The sequence below is a fragment of the Balaenoptera physalus genome (genome assembly GCF_965194825.1).
Source record: "Balaenoptera physalus genome assembly, chromosome: 9".
NCBI classification, from domain to species: domain Eukaryota; kingdom Metazoa; phylum Chordata; class Mammalia; order Artiodactyla; family Balaenopteridae; genus Balaenoptera; species Balaenoptera physalus.
Window position 1 is genome coordinate 33,492,781 of NC_138888.1, and position 18,595 is coordinate 33,511,375.

The 18,595-nt window shown below is 34.7% G+C and overlaps 1 protein-coding gene across 2 annotated transcripts in view; it reads right to left on the reverse strand.

Annotated features, from left to right (window-relative positions):
* The window catches only part of LAMA2 (laminin subunit alpha 2), a 622,418-nt gene that overhangs the window by 228,519 nt on the left and 375,304 nt on the right, over positions 1-18,595 (reverse strand). For both annotated transcript variants that reach the window (XM_082475049.1, XM_082475048.1), the window contains exons 16-18: positions 17,081-17,194; positions 10,840-10,967; positions 808-894 (exon numbers count right to left, since the gene is read on the reverse strand). In XM_082475049.1, the coding sequence (XP_082331175.1) occupies positions 808-894; positions 10,840-10,967; positions 17,081-17,194 (329 nt within the window). The remainder of the gene's footprint in view (positions 1-807; positions 895-10,839; positions 10,968-17,080; positions 17,195-18,595) is intronic.

Sequence of the window (18,595 nt, forward strand, 5' to 3'; positions counted from 1 at the left end):
AGCCCTCTGTGGTGTTAGCCTTGGTGATGCTGGGTGAAAGCAGGTTACTTTCTCTGCCTCTCCCCCTACCTTGACCCCCACCCACCCTCTAGTGATGGCAACAAAAGGGACTATTTTCAGTGCTACACCCAGAAGATGCTGTTGTGTTTGTCAATGACATTATGGGAGAATTTTGTACCATTTTCAGTGAGACTGAAATACGGAAGAACCTTTTCCTCCAAAAGATTTTAGGAGGAAAAATAATCACACAAATTACATAAAATAATATCCCTGGCTCCACTGCAAAACAACCTAGTAAAATCAATGGGAATTAAAGTACTGGCTTAGAAGTAATTAGATGAGAATATAAATCATGATAATAAATTACATTTTGTTTCGATTTTCAAATATATTTAAGGTAAATTATGGACCACTTGCTGAACTATGAACTACACATTTAAGCTACATTTTAAGGACAAAAAGCTAATTATGAAAAATAAATGTTGCCAACGTAGACAGTAAGATAAATCTGAAAGTGCATGACTTTCCACTTGAACAATACTTTCTAGAAAGATTGCAGGTTAATGCTTAACCTTTAAGATTAAAACATGAATCAAACACTCTCTGAGTGAATGGAGATTTATAGAGCAATTTCTAGAGAATAAATAAACTATAAAAATATACTGCATTTGTTTGACAAGTGTGGTGAGAAACTATTTCACCTGAGTGTGGCGGCTTTTCTGGCGTAGTGCGAAGGGTGACAATGCCTGTGGGTTTATAACTCCCAAGGTGGAAATCACATTGAAAGACAGTGTAGTATGTGCTTACCTCTCACAGTGTGGTCCTGTGTACCCGACAGGGCATTCATCACAGATCAAGCCAAGACTTCGGTCCAAATGGCACGTCGGGCTAAAGCTATGTTGATGTCATTGGGGAACAACGGGGACAAGGAAGAAGCAGATACACAAAGTCATTAGCAGCATATTTTCATTTCTCTTCTTCCAATGTTGCTGTGACAAAAGGGTACAGGCTGGTCATTCTCGTCTCACAGACGGAGAGTAGGATCTGGCCAATCCGGGATAAAATGACATTGCTATTTCTGTAGACGTGAACACAGTCCAACGGAAAACGGTATCCCTGTGACATGCTATTAACTGATTTTTGACTGTTCTGGGTCCCTGATCATCAGTAACAAGTGGGACTGTATAGCTGCTCTTGAGGGATTCCCTGGGCCTGGCAAAATACAGTCTCACATACTTTCTCTCTAGCCAAATCCTGATGAATTTGAAGCAACCCAGAGAAACCTGTTAGAGATTTTGGAAAACTCAGTATGTGGTAGTGGCAGCTGTGGTAGTGGTGGTGGTGGTGATGGGGTTCCTCTGTCCAGTACTTCCGTCATGGGTGTCGGGGTGTGTGTGTGTGTGTGTGTGTGTGTGTGTGTGTGTGTGTGTGCAGGTTGCTGCCCCTGGGTACTCAGGGTTACACTGTTTACACAGACGGAACCCTCAGAAAAGCTTTCAGATGAGATCAAGCAGGCATATTCTGCCTAAATTTATAATAAAACGAAACAAACCAAAACAACCTTGCCATTTCATATCTTCTGGCATGTTCCAAAGTTTACCTCTCTCTTTGTACATATTTCCATCCTGGGTCTGAAGTCACGGAGTTGAACCCCAAGTCAGGAGCTAGCAGAGTAATTACGTGCTAGCTTTAGCCTTCGTCAACCTGTTCGACTCTGGCCATACTTCTTTGCCTCGTGAGAGACACCCTTCATGCATGGACCGTTACCTCCGAAGTGACACAGTGGCTCTCTGAAGAGCCATCAACTGTTCTGAATTCTGTGAGTTCTGCTCCTCTGCCGTTTTCAAAGGAAATGCCCCCAATTACTCTTTCTCTCACTATGTTTTCCCTAAACAGATTTATTTTCTATTATATATGACAGGACAATTCAGTAGAGGTTTGCTTGATGGCTAAATGAATTAAAGAGAGAACAACAAATTAAGCACTGAGCTCATTTTGCTCCTGACACTTGTGTGACTTTGGAATACTTTCTTAACTTTTGTGCAGATCCGATCATGCGTACTATTTTTAAAATAATATCCCTTTGGCTTAACTCATAGTAGTCCTGTAAATAGTTAATAATTCTTTTACTTATTTATTTTTAACTGAAGTATAGTTGATTTACAAGATTGTGTTAGTTTCGGGTGCACAGCAAGTGATTCCGTTTTTTATATATATATACATATATTTTTAAAAATTATTTTCCACGATAGGTTATTACAAGATATTGAATAGAGTTTCCTGTGTTATTTAGTAAATCCTTGTTGCTTACCTATTTTATGTATAGTAGTTTGTATCTGTTAATCCCGTATTCCTAATTTATCCCTCTCCCACTCCCTTTCCCCTTCGTTAACCGTAAGTTTGTTTTCTATGTCTGTGAGTCTGTTTCTGTTCTGTATATCAGCGATCCCCACCCTTTTTGGCACCAGGGACCAATTTCGTGGAAGACAATTTTTCTATGGGCCGGTGGCGGAGGGGATAGTTCAGGCGGTAATGCGAGCGATGGGGAGCGGCAGATGAAGCTTCACTCGCTGCTCACCTCCTACTGTGTGGCCTGGTCCCTTACCGGCCGTGGACCACTACCGGTACATGGCCCGGGTGTTGGGGACCTCTACTGTATACAGATTCATTTGTATTATTTTTTGGATTCCACATATAAGTGATATCATACATTATTTGTCTTTCTCTGTCTGACTTACTTCACTTAGTATGATATTCTCTAGGTCCATTCATGTTCTTGCAAATGACATTATTTTATTCTTTCTGTGGCTGAGTAATATTCTGTTTATATATATACCACATCTTCTTAAACAGTCTTCTATTGATGGGCACTTGGGTTGTTTCTATGTCTTGGCTATTGTAAACAGTGCTGCTATGAACATTGGGGTGCACGTATCTTTTCAAATTAAGAGCTTTCATCTTTTCTGGATATATGCCCAAGAGTGGGATTGCTGGATCACATGGTAGCTCTATTTTTAGTGTTGTAAGGAACCTCCATACTGTTTTCCATAGTGGATGCACCAATTTAGATTCCCACCAACAGTGTACCCTCTCCAGCATTTATTATTTGTACGCTTTTTGATGATAGCCATTCTGACCAGTGTGAGGTGATACCTCATTGTGGTTTTGATTTACATTACTCTAACAGTTAGCGATGTTGAGCCTCTTTTCATGTGCCTATTGACCATCTGTATGTCTTCTTTGGAGAAATGTCTATTTAGGTCTTCTGCCCATTTTTTGATTGGGTTGTTTGTTTTTAAAGATTTAATAATTTTTATTTTTTGATAGTAGCAAGCTATTAGAACCAAGTAGTTCTATCTTTTAAAAAATTTCAAGTCAGTGGAACATTTAAATGAATCTGTTGAGGTAAGTGGGGAAAAGCCTGGTCTGGCGTTATCTTGAGTTTACAAATCTTACTCAGATAAAAGATTTCACGTTAAGGGGTTCTGGTGGCTGCCACGAGCAGCAGAAGCAAGTTACACCCAGCCCATGGTCTGTGAGAGGGGACCCATCTTTCAGAGAGCAGCCTGTGGCTTGACACCCATGACCCAAAGGGAGCTCGCCAAGGGTGATTTTCTTGGCAGGAGTATGATTGCACTGAAGAGAAGAGGCACACGTAAAAATGGAAAGAAACAATTGTTGTTTCCTCCTCATGCTGTGATTTGCTATTGTTTTCAGACATAAACGGAGGACTGGATTTTGACAAACCTCTGGAATGCACGTATGTTTTCTTTTAAAACTGGCATTCTTTAACTACCTCATCATCTACAGAGAAAGTGACTCTTAACTAGAAGCCCTAGGTTTCCCACCCATGTGGGACTACAATGATTGAAAGAAAACCATACCAATTGTTTACTGATCCTAAATTAGTTTACCATAAGTCACGTCAAAGGTTCTTGATAAGGCTTCTGATACTTTAAAACTATTTATAAAATAGATTTCAAATTCTTAAATATACTCGTGCCTCAGTTAAGGCTGACAGAAGTAAAATAAAACACACTCACTGACAGAAATCAATGCTTTTTCAGAAAAAAATTAAGCAATAACAATATATCAGATTTGACTAGCTCTTTACATTTTTAGAGTGCTTTTATGAATAATTCTATCACATTTTCACAAAATCCTATGAGCTGGTTGGGGCGGGCATAATTTTTCTTGCTCAAAGTCATATGCTAATTTCCAGGAGAATTTAGCACGGGATCCAAAACTTTTGATTTCTAACTTGATGCTCTCTTTTCCCTATAACCATCCAGTATTCAGAATTAAGAGAATTTAAACTTCTAGTAATATAACTATTTGACATGATGAGTCTAAATAAAAGCTCCTCATAAAATATATTTGTATTTGTGCTTCAATACTCCTTCAACAACATAAACTGAGGGTTCATTCCCTTACTGCTGTAACTGCAGTTATAAGTATGGAGAAGATGGTATTCAGCTACAAACATAAAATTAGAATGAGAAATAAACATGTACAACAAAAAATGTCTATAGAATTTGGATTGGCAAATACAGCAACTTGACACTGATTTTGGCAAATACATGAAGCTAACTGTTCTGTGATAGAAAGAGGGAACTGTAAGATCTTTGTTGACTTCAAGTGATTCCAAGATTATGTCATCTAACTCTAGTTGGCTCGCTCTACACCAGCAGAGGCAATATTCGGCTCCCTGGATTATCCACTCCATGCCACAGAAGACACAAGAGATCAAGAATAGCAGGCTTTTTCCACAAACAGGGGGAGGAAGAGAAGCTATTGCTGGAATAAACAGTAAGGCTCTAAACATAGAAAGAGTCTTTTTAAATGGCTGAATGTAAATTTTTATATTTATAATAATCCATTTATAAGTAAGTGTATATATGTACATACAAATGAATATGTATGTGAGCATATGTGTATGTATTTAGGTATGTGAATGTATAAATACAGATACAATTAGCTTTGTTCCAGAATGCATTTAATCTTACCTATCAAAATATGTACATTAAGATAAAATGATGCAATACGATTAAAGAGAAAAAAACTAAAAAATAAGATAAAATCAGGGGTATATTTAGAGTGCAGAATGCGTATTGTAAAAAATGAGTATATATGTGTATATGTATATATTGTACAATATGTTCATTGGATAGTGGCAGATCAACATATGACTTTGAACTTTCTCACAGCCAGTGCAAGAGGGAACTGAATTGCCTCTTGGTTTCTGTGATGTGACAGGAAATAATGAATTTTTTCATCACTGGCATAAATTTTCCATCATTAGGGGTTAGACAATCAGGACATGGTCTACGTTTGCATATAAAATAGGAGAGCAGGACTGCTTTTAACTAACTGTTACCTGGAACACTTGGGTAGGGGAAGACAGACCAGAAGGGATAAGATGCTGCAAAGTGTCAGTGAGTGAGGAAGCTAGGGCTAAGATGGTGTGACTGTCCACGAATAACTGCTGAAGGAGCAGAGGACTGAGAGAAAGAGGAAAAAAATGAAGGGCAAACTCATCTTACTTCATGACTGTGGTTTGGGTCACATGAATTTTTGAAATTTCTCCATAAGTTTTTTCTTCTTTCAGTTCAATGATATCTGTTCTCTTTATTCTCAGGAGGCCCATTTAGCAAACATATTTCTTTAATTATCTCTAAATAATGTGAAATCTGATGTAATGTCCATAATTGGATTTTGTAATTAGAATTGGGTTATTTTCTGTGTTTCTCTAAACACGAGTTTCTCATTTAGCAGAATAGGGATATGATCTGAGTAAAGACTTCATGCTGATAAATTATGAAAGCAAATACTTAGCATAGTGCCACAATAAATTAAGTAATTAAACCTGCAGTTTTTCATCCTGTCTAGCTCCTTACATTTGAGTTAGCATAGCTGTTGCCAAACACTAGAGTCATTTTTTACAATGGACATTCATAGTTTGTCTAACACTAAGTTCTATTAATGTTTTTTTTTTTGCTTCTCTTCAATGTCTCTGTAATTGTTTCTATTTCTATAGTGCCATTGGAAGAAGCACAGAGAGGTGAATCAGAATATACTGGTTCTAATATTGGTTCTGCCACAAGCAAGCTGTATGATCATGATCCAGGCACTTAATTTCTCTGGAGTTTAGTTTTCCCTCTGGTATATGGGACTAGTAAGATACACGATAATCACCTGTGTGTACATAAAACTATATGTGGGAAAGTGCTCTAAAATACCTAGCACACCCTAAAATTTCTAAATAAAGTTGTTGAAATGAACATGTCCTTAAATTTAAATTTTGTCTTAGAATATTTATATTTCTCTGTTATAAGTACTAATTTTAACAACAATTCAATGTGGCCCCTTGAGTGAGTCCAAAAGTCAGCTCTAGAAGTGGTCCATCCTTTCAAAAATTTAAAGTTTAGCATTTCTGATGTGCATAAAGAAGTAGTATTCACAATGATATTAGTAGACAGAACTTATTAAGAGCCTACTCTCTGTTCAGCTTTGTGCCAAGATTATCTCCAATTTTATTATATAACTGATGAAAATCTACAATGATTTCAATCATATTATTTATTCAGACACATTCTAAGTGTTCAAGGGCAGTCATGTGTCTCTTTCATATCATATTTAATCTATAAGCTGTGTGATGCCAGAAATTAATTAATATAAACATTTGAAATATTTACATTTTTATTTGCTTCTCTAGAGATAAATTTCACTACCTAGTTACAATCTATAGCTAGAATATATACATCACCAAGATGAGATGGCTAAGCAAACAGTGGACACTGTAAATAGTTGATGAAGTGATATATATATATATATATATATAATTTAAATATTATATGCTTGTCTGTATTCATACATCATAATAATTATACTGATCTATCTCTATCTCCCTACACATTTGATTTATTTTGCAATATTATCTAAGAAATTTGGAGCCAAAATGCTTATGAGCTATAAGATTCATGACTGGGGATTAAACAGATAAATCACCAAGGCAAAACTATCACTAAGCCTTACAATTTTAGATGAAGGTTGCAGCAACATTTAGTTCAATTTTTTTTTTTCTGAATAACTTATGAACATTCAAATCCCATCTTCTGAATAATATGTAACTAGTCAAGTTATTCCTCAGAGTTTCTAACTCAGATTATAAGTGTAATGACTTTTTAAAAACTTTTTTAAAAGAGGAGTTTCTCTAAGTCATTAAGTGTCCCCATTATTTAGTGAATAAAAAAATTCAGGTTATTAGATTAAAATGAATTTTTCTCATCACTATTGTGCAGCTAAACTATGTTAATTTTCAAAGTTGTTTTAAATTTAAAAGACGTAATACCTCTGAAAACAAATTTTTAAACAAAGTGGATCATCACTGTTCCCTCTTTCTACTTATAAAAATGCCACTTTTTTATTTAAGTATAGTTGATTTACAATATTGTTAGTTTCAGATGTACAGCACAGTGATTCAGGTTTTTTACAGATTATATTCCACTATAGGTTATTACAAGATACTGGGTATAATTCCCGGTAAAAATGTCACATTTAAAGCTGGCATTTAAAATTGGTTTTTGCCCTCTATTGCCAATTCTACTTCTAAGGTTAAAATTATTACTTAATAATTTAATAATTATTTAATGTAAATGAAAGCACCTGAAATTAAGAATCCTTAAATATTTGGTGTAACTTACATTGTTATTATTGAGTTGTCTTTATTTTAAAGAAGCAAGATCTGCATAATATACCAAACTGTAATACAATACTTAAGAACATTATCACTGGACACTGGGACCTCAATCCTTTTTAGCACTGATGGATGGTATTTTAACGCTTACTGACTTTCTCCTTTCAGGAACACAATTAGAATCCATTTTAAAGTAGAGGCACAGTAAACAGAGAAGAATGGGTCATGAATGCCTATAATTACCCAAGCAAAGTTCTCTCCCTAATGGCTCTTCTGCATTTATAGTAATGTTGGTCTAATTTGAGGATAAATTCATAAGGTCTACATATTCACTAAATTACATAATTCTGCAAATGTATTAGGCTAGGATTCCCATGGTACTATGAATGGTCAGCTGTGCTGAATGCCATTGACATTTGGGCTGAGAAGGAGTGCAATGCAGATGAGTGGCCAGATGCTATCCCTTTGTTTTCCTCACCTCAGTGAAAGTTTTGTATACGTTGGATGGTTCTGGAGAATTCCATTCAGCTACGTGAGTGAGTAGGTTCTCCATTGCTTGATCTGACCCTTCACAAGTACACCAGAGAGCAAGGTTTGTGTCATGTTATGACCAACATATTCATTATTTTCCTTTTGCCTTCTTCCTCTTCTCTGACATCCCTGGTTACCAAAGGATCTTCAGTTTTGTAACCATCCAGGCTCATGCCCTAAATTCTGAAAATGTTCTGATCACTAATATATAGTTACCCCATTTCCCATTTAAGTCTCTTAATGTTATCACTTAAAATGCAGTGTGTTTTTTAAAGAAGCCCTCAATGTAAAACTGTAGAGGGATTGAAAGCACATTGGACTTTAAACTTAAAATTCCAACTCTGATACTTTAATATTTTATGACTCTGAGCAAATTACTTAATAATGGTCAGTCCTTATATTAGGCTCACCATGTTCAGTCATTGCTTTAGGTGCTTTGTGTATTTTAATTTATGTAATTCTCACAAGAACCCTATGAGAGGGTCCTGTTATCACAACTAATGACAAGAGAATTGAGGCACAGAGAGTTTAAGTAACTTTCCCAGAGTCACACAGCTAGAAAGTATGAAACTCAGCATTTAAATCAAGGAATTCTCTGAGAATTGGCACTATAATGCTCTTTTCCCACTCGGAAACTCTTTTCTTAATCTATAAAATAACAGTAATAATACCCACTTATTGAATAGTTTTTGAAGGTAAAATAATGCCAAATATAGTGCTTGAGCCTATGCCTAGAATGTAGTAGGCTGCTTTCATTAAATCTTAGTTCTTTCTCTTCTTTTCCAGTGACTAAGATGGAAAATTCTGAGGGAGGAAGGTTGTCAGGAAAGAGGACAAGGATTTCATGTGAGATGAAGTGTAGGAAGCATAGTTCCTACGAGGACTTTTAAATTTAATGACAGAATTATTCTCAAAGTCTTTAGCTTGTAGTATTTATGGACTCTAGTAACAAAAGACCATTTCCATTAGGAATATCTTGGGTAAGACCTCAGAGTATGACCAACTTGATAACACCTTCACATTAAAAAATTGTAACTGACAGATTTCATTAAAAATCATTAAAAACTTTTGCTCTGCAAGCATTAATACAGCATTTAGAAACAGGTGGACAGTACATAAAATAATATGAATTTTATTAAGCACTAAGCTTGCCTTTAAGAACAATTTTTACAATTTCTTTGATTTAAAACTATAGTTATTTATAATTTTTACTAGTAAAAAGTGTTGATTATTGTTCAACATAATATGCCCCATTAAAATAAAAAACATTTTTGGTTTCAGGGTCTTGCTTACGTATTTGCTTAAGGGATGGCTGCTCTAAGGGGAAAGTGAATTAGAGCAGCTGAAATACAGCGTTCCCCTAAAAGGTAAAAGGAAGAGCAGACAAAATATATACTTTTAAAAGTCTGGTACAGAAAGAGAAAAACAAGTATAGTATAATATCCCTTATATGTGGAATCTAGAAAAATGGTACAGATGAATTTATTTGCAAAGGAGAAACAGAGTCACAGATGTAGAGAACAAACTTATGATTACCAAGGGGGGAAGGGGGGTTGATGAATTGGGAGATTGGGATTGACATATATACACTACTATGTATAAAATAGATAACTAATGAGAACCTGCTGTATAGCACAGGGAACTCTACTCAGTGTTCTGTGGTGACCTAAATGGGAAGGAAATCTAAAAAAGAGTAGACATATGTATATGTATGACTGATTCACTTTGCTGTACAGCAGGAAACTAATACAGCATTGTAAAGCAACTATATTCCAATAAAAATTGATAAAACAAAGCAAAACAAAACAAAAACAAACAAAAATCAAAATCTGTTACAAAAGGTTATTATTTTAGGTGAACAAACAGAAAATTTTAAAAAAAGACAGAAAGAAACCTGGATGAGTAGAGAAATTGTATGAAGTTTGCATTAAACTTTTTCAAGATGTAGTTTATGTAAAATAAGATGTAAATTATCACCCATATTTCAATATTCATATAATTTATCATATAATACCAGTATAACTATTTCAATAAGATAAACATATATATATACATAATATGATATATGATAATATGATAAACCCTGCGCTAAGGGACAGAACTGGTGCTTAAAGGTCAACTAACTGATTTTTTATTTTACCTTTTTGAGGGGTTTATGACTTGCCTAAGAGTTACAAATATTGTGTGACTGGGACCCAAATGAGCAGCATTTATATTAGTAGTCTTTTTATTACAGTATGAAGATGTGTGTGTGTGTGTGTGTGTGTGTGTGTGTGTGTGTGTGTGCAAGTGCTTGCCTGTGGGCACATGTCTACATTTGTATAATATATGTCTTCTGTTCTTTGGAGTTGGTTTAGAAAACCTATTTGAGTTCTGTCTCTTAGATATTAAATCCCCCAAACTAGAGCTAAAATACTAAAAATTCTGTGGAATAAATAGCCATAACTTTAAATGTTTTATATTTAGAAAAACTCACAGTATCTTCTTGAGAAATTCATGCATAAATTTATTATTTTTTTATGTGTGACAAGAGAAAGGGTAAATCCTATATCAAAAATACACATGCAGAACTGGATTCCCAGCTCATGAGAGAGGTTAAGTTTGTTACTCACTTATTGGATGGGATATTGAGTGGACAGGCACAGGGCTGACAGTCATCAGAGGTTCCTTTAGTAGCATCACCATAGAAACCAGGAAGACATTTATTGCAATACAGGCCACCAGTGTGATCCTTACAGTTCTGAGGAAGAAATGCACATCAGAGTTTATTATTTCAGTATCAAGCATCAACATGTTACCAAAAATAGATCTACAGAATCATTAGTCTATTCCCCGCCAGCAAGAATAATTTTCCACATTAAATGGTCAATTTTACAGCTGGGAAAGAGCACTGAAAGTTAATTTAATATCTAGCTTATAAACTACACACTAGTTTCAGCATATGAATACTTACAAAAAGATGACTGAAATTCATTATAAATTTTTTTCATTATGCAAATAGTATTTCCTTTTTTTCTTTGGTTTTTTTTTTTTTTAAGTAAATACAAGTGATTGTGAGTGTGTGTATGTGTGTATAGTTATAGAGTCTTAATAATATATGTTTAATGGAAATTGTACCTGATTTAGGTAAAAATCAATTGTTCAGCTTAAAACTGCTGATTCAATGAGAACTATGGCTAATCCTACAAATCCTCTGACACTATGGCCTTTTACATCAGAGATTAATTTGGACCTCAGTAGGCTCTGATGATGTGGACAATGCACTAATGTATTACAGCTGCGAGGGCCTTGCTTCACTCATAATTTAAAAATGAGAATATTGAAAAATTTAAAAATGTATACCAATAAATAATAAAACCACAAGGCACATAACAATTTCCCTAACACACTGTTTTTTATTTTTTATTTTTTTATTTTTTTTTAACATCTTTATTAGAGTATAGTTGCTTTACAATGGTGTGTCAGTTTCTGCTTTATAACAAAGTGAACCAGTTATACATAAACATATGTCCCCATATCTCTTCCCTCTTGCATCTCCCTCCCTCCCACCCTCCCTATCCCACCCCTCTAGGTGGTCACAAAGCACCGAGCTGATCTCCCTGTGCTATGCGGCTGCTTCCCACTAGCTATCTATTTTATGTTTGGTAGTGTATATACGTCCATGCCACTCTCTCACTTTGTCACAGCTTACCCTTCCCCCTCCCCATATCCTCAAGTCCATTCTCTAGTAGGTCTGCATCTTTATTCCTGTCTTGCCCCTAGGTTCTTCTGACCATTTTCTTTTGTTTTTTAGATTCCATATATATGTGTTAGCATATGGTATTTGTTTTTGTCTTTCTGACTTACTTCACTCTGTGTGACAGTCTCTAGGTCCATCCACCTCACTACAAATAACTCAGTTTTGTTCCTTTTTATGGCTGAGTAATATTCCATTGTATATATGTGCCACATCTTCTTTATCCATTCATCTGTTGATGGACACTTAGGTTGCTTCCATGTCCTGGCTATTGTAAATAGAGCTGCAATGAACACTGTGGTACATGACTCTTTTTGAATTATGGTTTTCTCAGGGTATATGCCCAGTAGTGGGATTGCTGGGTCGTATGGTAGTTCTATTTTTAGTTTTTTAAGGAACCTCCATACTGTTCTCCATAGTGGCTGTATCAGTTTACATGCCCACCAACAGTGCAAGAGGGTTCCCTTTTCTCCACACCCTCTCCAGCATTTATTGTTTGTAGATTTTTTGATGATGGCCATTCTGACCAGTGTGAGATGATATCTCATTGTAGTTTTGATTGGCATTTCTCTAATGATTAATGATGTTGAGCATTCTTTCATGTGTTTGTTGGCAATCTGTATATCTTCTTTGGAGAAATGCCTATTTAGGTCTTCTGCCCATTTTTGGATTGGGTTGTTTGTTTCTTTGATATTGAGCTTCATGAGTTGCTTGTATGTTTTGGAGATTAATCCTTTGTCAGTTGCTTCATTTGCAAATATTTTCTCCCTTTCTGAGGGTTGTCTTTTGGTCTTTTTTATGGTTTCCTTTGCTGTGCAAAAGCTTTTAAGTTTCATTAGGTCCCATTTGTTTATTTGTGTTTTTATTTCCATTTCTCTAGGAGGTGGGTCAAAAAGGATCTTGCTGTGATTTATGTCATAGTGTTCTGCCTATGTTTTCCTCTAAGAGTTTTATAGTGTCTGTTCTTACACTTAGGTCTTTAATCCATTTTGAGTTTATTTTTGTGTATGGTGCTAGGGAGTGTTCTAATTTCATTCTTTTACATGTAGCTGTCCAGTGTTCCCAGCACCACTTACTGAAGAGGCTGTCTTTCCTCCACTGTATATTCTTGCCTCCTTTATCAAAGATAAGGTGACCATATGTGCATGGGTTTATCTCTGGGCTGTCTGTCCTGTTACATTGATCTATATTTCTGTTTTTGTGCCAGTACCATACTGTCTTGATTACTGTAGCTTTGTAGTGTAGTCTGAAGTCAGGGAGCCTGATTCCTCCAGCTCCGTTTTTCTTTCTCAAGATTGCTTTGGCTATTTGGGGTCTTTTGTGTTTCCATACAAATTGTGAAGTTTTCTGTTGTAGTTCTGTGAAAAATGCCAGTGGTAGTTTGATAGGGATTGCATTGAATCTGTATATTGCTTTGGGTAGTAGAGTCATTTTCACAATGTTGAGTCTTCCAATCCAAGAACATGGTATATCTCTCCATCTATCTGTATCATCTTTAATTTCTTTCATCAGTGTCTTATAATTTTCTGCATACACACACTGTTTTTTAAAATTGAAATGGTATTTTTCTGTCAATTAGTATTTTTTGAAACCACGTTCTTTTCAAAAATAAAAAAAATCAAAATAAAGTAATTTATATCTTGATTTCTTCAAATTAATTAAAGTATATTCATAAACCCACTTTGTGTTCACAAAATTGATCAAGACTGGTAAAGGTGAGCAATCAGATAATCAACAAATGAAATTGTCTATAAAGCATTGATAAGTTTTAATGATGTTTTGGCATCATGTAAACATAACTTCTTCAGTCTCCAATGATACAATAAAATGTATCTAATGCCTATTACCTATCATACGATATGGATTTATTATGACAGAAATACATTTTTAATTTTACAAGCATATAAAATGCTATTTTTTTCTCATTTCAAAAGAATTCATCAGAGCTTGGAGTGCAAAACCTTTAATTTTATCATCAATAACTAAACAGGTAGAGGAAATGGCTAATAGACAAAATATAAATTCACTTTAAGCATAAAGTAAAAATTTATTAATCTGATTGACCAATGAGATAGCCAGTTTGATTCAATGAAAATTCTGAATTATTATTTCTTTTAGTATATTTTTAAGAAGCTCAATTTTAATTACACTTAGTAAGTGGATTTAATTTTAAAAACCCATAAATAAACACTTCTGAACATAGCTTGTTGAATTCCTTGGGGAGAGGGACAGATTCTTTATTGTAGACAATGTTAAATGAAAATCCAATAATCCACTTGCTTACATTCTGTAAATGTGGGAGTTAAGCTCATAATATATGAAGTTTTCAAGCTCTGAAATCTCATGACAGTTTCATGACAGTGAGTAGGTAATTCTTTAGTATCTGGTGATACTTGAAAATAGGTTTTTCTTTAAGGTATTTAAAATTCTCAAATTTGTTTAGCAACCCTCTATCAAAGTAGCAAAGGTGTTAACTTTATTATCCACATTTGTCTAAATAACAGCACATTGGGATGGAAGGTGCAAAACATGGATCAATTTGATGAAAGGCTTTCCTCTTTGATTTCATCTTCATATTAGTTCCTTGCAGTTTTTAAGTTTAAAGTTGTCTCTTACTAAAAAAAAGTATGTTTTTTGCAATATTCTTTGCATATTGTCAGATTGACACAATCAAAATTATATCTTCAAAGACTTAGGGGTTTTAAAAAATAAGATTATAAAACTGATTATGTTTTAACCATGTTGCAAATGGTATTTCTAAAACTCAACTGAAAATCTTGCACAACCCAGAGACCCTGCTTTTCTTTACTGATATGAAAGAAAAATAACATGTAGAAGTTTCTTACATTTCCTAATGTCATATTTCAGTTAATGTAAATAAAATTAATCTTAAAACTCAAGTGTTTCTGCAGTTGAAACCATAAAACAATATTAGACAACAATACAATGGAAAACCCAAACTGAAAAAGACGAAAGGTTCACTGTGATGGGCTGGTTATTTTTACAGGTGTCCTGCTACAAAAGTACTTTCCAAATGTCTATTCACATCGCTTATCACAAGAACAATGACAAGGAACAAGTATCCAATCTTCCCATGTGGCTTGAGAGTTTCCTAGGTCACTTCAAAAGTACTCTGAGTCAAAATGACCTTTTAATATATAATAAGTCCGCCCTATAACAGAGGTCTGGATTTTGATCTGATATCAAAAAATATTTCAGTTAATTTCTAATTAGATTTCAAAGCCAAACTAAAAAGCAGTTTATCTGTAAGTTTTGTAAATTTTCTGTCTAATGCTGGTGGGGGGAAGCATAAATAATAAAAGAAAAGGAAGCTAAAATGCGGGTCAACCAAACAGTAAGAATGCCTTTGATGTGCAACATTTAAATATTTTTCTCTTTGTGGATCACATTAGAATGAATATACTCAAAATGGAACATCAGCATTTAGTTATCAATACCATTTCAGATAAAGAGCATTTGAAAGTCTCCAGAAATATGTTACATGATCACCTATTTACCAGCTACAGTGGAAATCTCAGAAAACACCCCAGATTCTGTCTCTATCATCAAGACCTCTGTTGTTTCCCTAAGATTCATTGTGTTATTTGAAGTAGCCTCCTATCTCCCTGTCCATGAAACAAAGTCAGTAAACTAGGCTTCATTAGTAGAAGGCCTCACATAATCATTGATCCTCTCCCTTCTTCCTCCCAAAATTATGCTGGATGAAACTATTTTATTCTAAAACAATGGGCTTTCATTCTTAGAAATATTACATAACCAAATGAACTAACAGCATGATTTTAGACTTAATGAATGCCACATGAAATATTACTATTAGGAACATTAAAAGTCTGGTATCATGAAATATTTATTTTTGTCTTTCTAGGTTTCAGTAAAGCAAATCTATATCTGGTTTGGGCTGAATATTTCCTATTGCATGTTAGTAAAGTGTTTAAAGGTAACTCAGTATTTTTTCCAAGGTACATTTTAAAAGACTTATTGTATAATTAAAATGAAAATCACTTAGTCTTTCTATTCATAACAATGCCATTTGAAAAATCTACTGATCCACAAATTAAGGCTATCACGCTTTATACTGCAATGCAATTAAACAAAATCTTCTATAGAGAAAACAGAAAGAGCATCAGTAAACCTAAATGCCAAATCACATTGAAACAAAAGCCCTGAATTTTCATTTCGGATTTTTCCCAGAAGCTTTTAAGTAGAAGAAAAAGGGTGGGGGGAAGAATGAGCAAGAGAAAGAGAGAACATTAAGAAATACAGATAACAGAGTCTGCCTTAAATTCTACAGGGAAATGAGAGTATGATATCTTCCTAAACTGGCACCATTTCAAATTGTGTTTCTGCAAGACTAATGAAATGAGAAGTGTTGTTTCAAGCTTCATGCCATGTCAGACAATATAAAACTAACATGCCCTTGAGTTAATCAGAATGGTCTATTCAGTGTAATTCTCTAATCCAAAAGCTTCTTAGCAGGATGGAAAGTACTTTGCCTTTTGCAGAGCTTTTTTTCTGGTTAAAGTATAGACTTAATTGTAGAAGGAGTAAGCAGCTCTGGTGAATATGTATTGCATATATTTATTATTTTTTAATCTATATATGATGCTTTGTATTTAGTTAAATGCTGACATTTGAAAATAAAAAAAAGTGTAGTATTCCCTCATTTTCAAAGTGAAAAAAACTGAATTATGCCTATTACAGAGGTTATATTTTATACTTTTCATATTATGGGGATATAAATTATTTTCTGCTACAGAAATACAGTCTATTTTTTGGTAGATTTATGGAAGGGATTGAAACCATATATATTTGTGGTAGATAGGTATACCAGTCATTAGTTATGCTTTACTATGATGTATCTGATCTTAATTCAATTCTTAGACTAATATGAATAAACACTTTCTAATGCTTGTTAGTCAGGGAGACCACATATGAAAGAATGTTCTCAGCTTCCAACTCAGTGCAATATAAAGAGTGCCATCAAATCACTTCCTGACTCAAGTATTTAAGGTCCCAAAGGTAGTAATTGAATTGCAGGGCCTATTGAGCTGATTTCAGCCCTGTCAATCAGCATCTCCAAAGGAGAAAGCACTTACCAGGCATTCTCCAGTGATATCATCACAGGATTCCGCGTGACCAAAGCACTGACAGGGTTCACAGATGCCACCAAAAATAGTGCCGTTAACTCGTCTGTGCCTAGGCCAACAAGACTGAAAGGAAGATAAGGCTTCAAGTTAGTCTCAGGGATTTTTTAAAAGTTTGCTTTTTGTCTTTATTGGATAAAGGAAAATATTTAGGTAGCAAACCCAGAAAATGTGCTTGTCAAAGCATTGCCATTATGGAAATATTGCTACAGAGCTATTCCTCCTGACATGGGAGCTTCGTACTAACCTTAGTATTATTGGCAGGTATGAGATTAGAAGAAGCATTAGCTTGATGTCTCTTCTGAAATAGCAAAATAAAGCAGAGATATAAAGAACTGAAACATGACAGTCTCAAAGTAAAAAGCACAGATAAGAAAATGGAAGAAAAAGTACTGAAAAAAAGCAGCCGACAGAAATGGACTCTTCAGAACCTTAGCCTAAGAGAGCACCTAATGTCATTCCAAGGAATGTAGATTCTCTGGAGTGACCTCCCTTTCCCACGTACAAACTGCCCATAACTCTGTCACTTTCAGAAAATCTTTGCAGTCATTTGGAAGAAAGGTAGCATCTGCTTTTACATTTGATCACACACATATATAATTTATACCTCTCATTCTCAACTTCCTCCATCCTATTATGCTTTCTCAAATCTACACAAAATAGTTTATGATTTATTTACCATATATTTATTCCCTTGATATTTTATTTTATGGCATTATTCTACTAGAACTCTACTTATATCTATCATTTCCTTTTTAAGTGTGAAACACTTTACCATCCAAAAATAGAATTCTGATTAGAAAAAGGGTATTTGGGCCATACAGTATCTGTGTGTCTGTGCTCGCTTTCAGTTCACCGTCATGTTTAAGTTTCTCTTCCGTTGGGGTCACTATAAATTGGATGGGATGCAAAATAAGGGGACAAACTTCACTGCCCTCTAGGAGGTTATGATCTCCATCAAGTTAAAATTGCATTTTGTGGGTTATTTACCATATTTCTGGATGGTTAACTATGACATAATATATCATGAAAAGGCCTTTTTTTCCCAGTTGAAAGTGGAAACGAGAGAAACCACTGAAGTAATAAAGAATACAGAATTGTGTTGTGTATTGTTGGAAATGTTCCTACTGCCTCAGGATATGAGGACTCTTAAATGTGAACATCGATAGCAAACACATAAAAAAAAAGGATGAGCTGATACTTCATATCTGAAAGGAAAACAAAACAACTTTCCTCTTAATTTGCACAGTACAGAAAAGGTGTCAATTTTCTAACCTCTTCTAATAATTTCTCCTCATTAAAAATGTTGTCACCCTAGACTCATTATAGAAGAGATTTTGTAATGTAATATATATTTCTAAAAACTAGTGAAGCTACATATCCAGAAGGGGGTAGAAATTAAGGGTGTTGATAACAAGGAGAGAACTGATTTACTCTTTTCAGGACAAATATTCATGGAATTGTCAT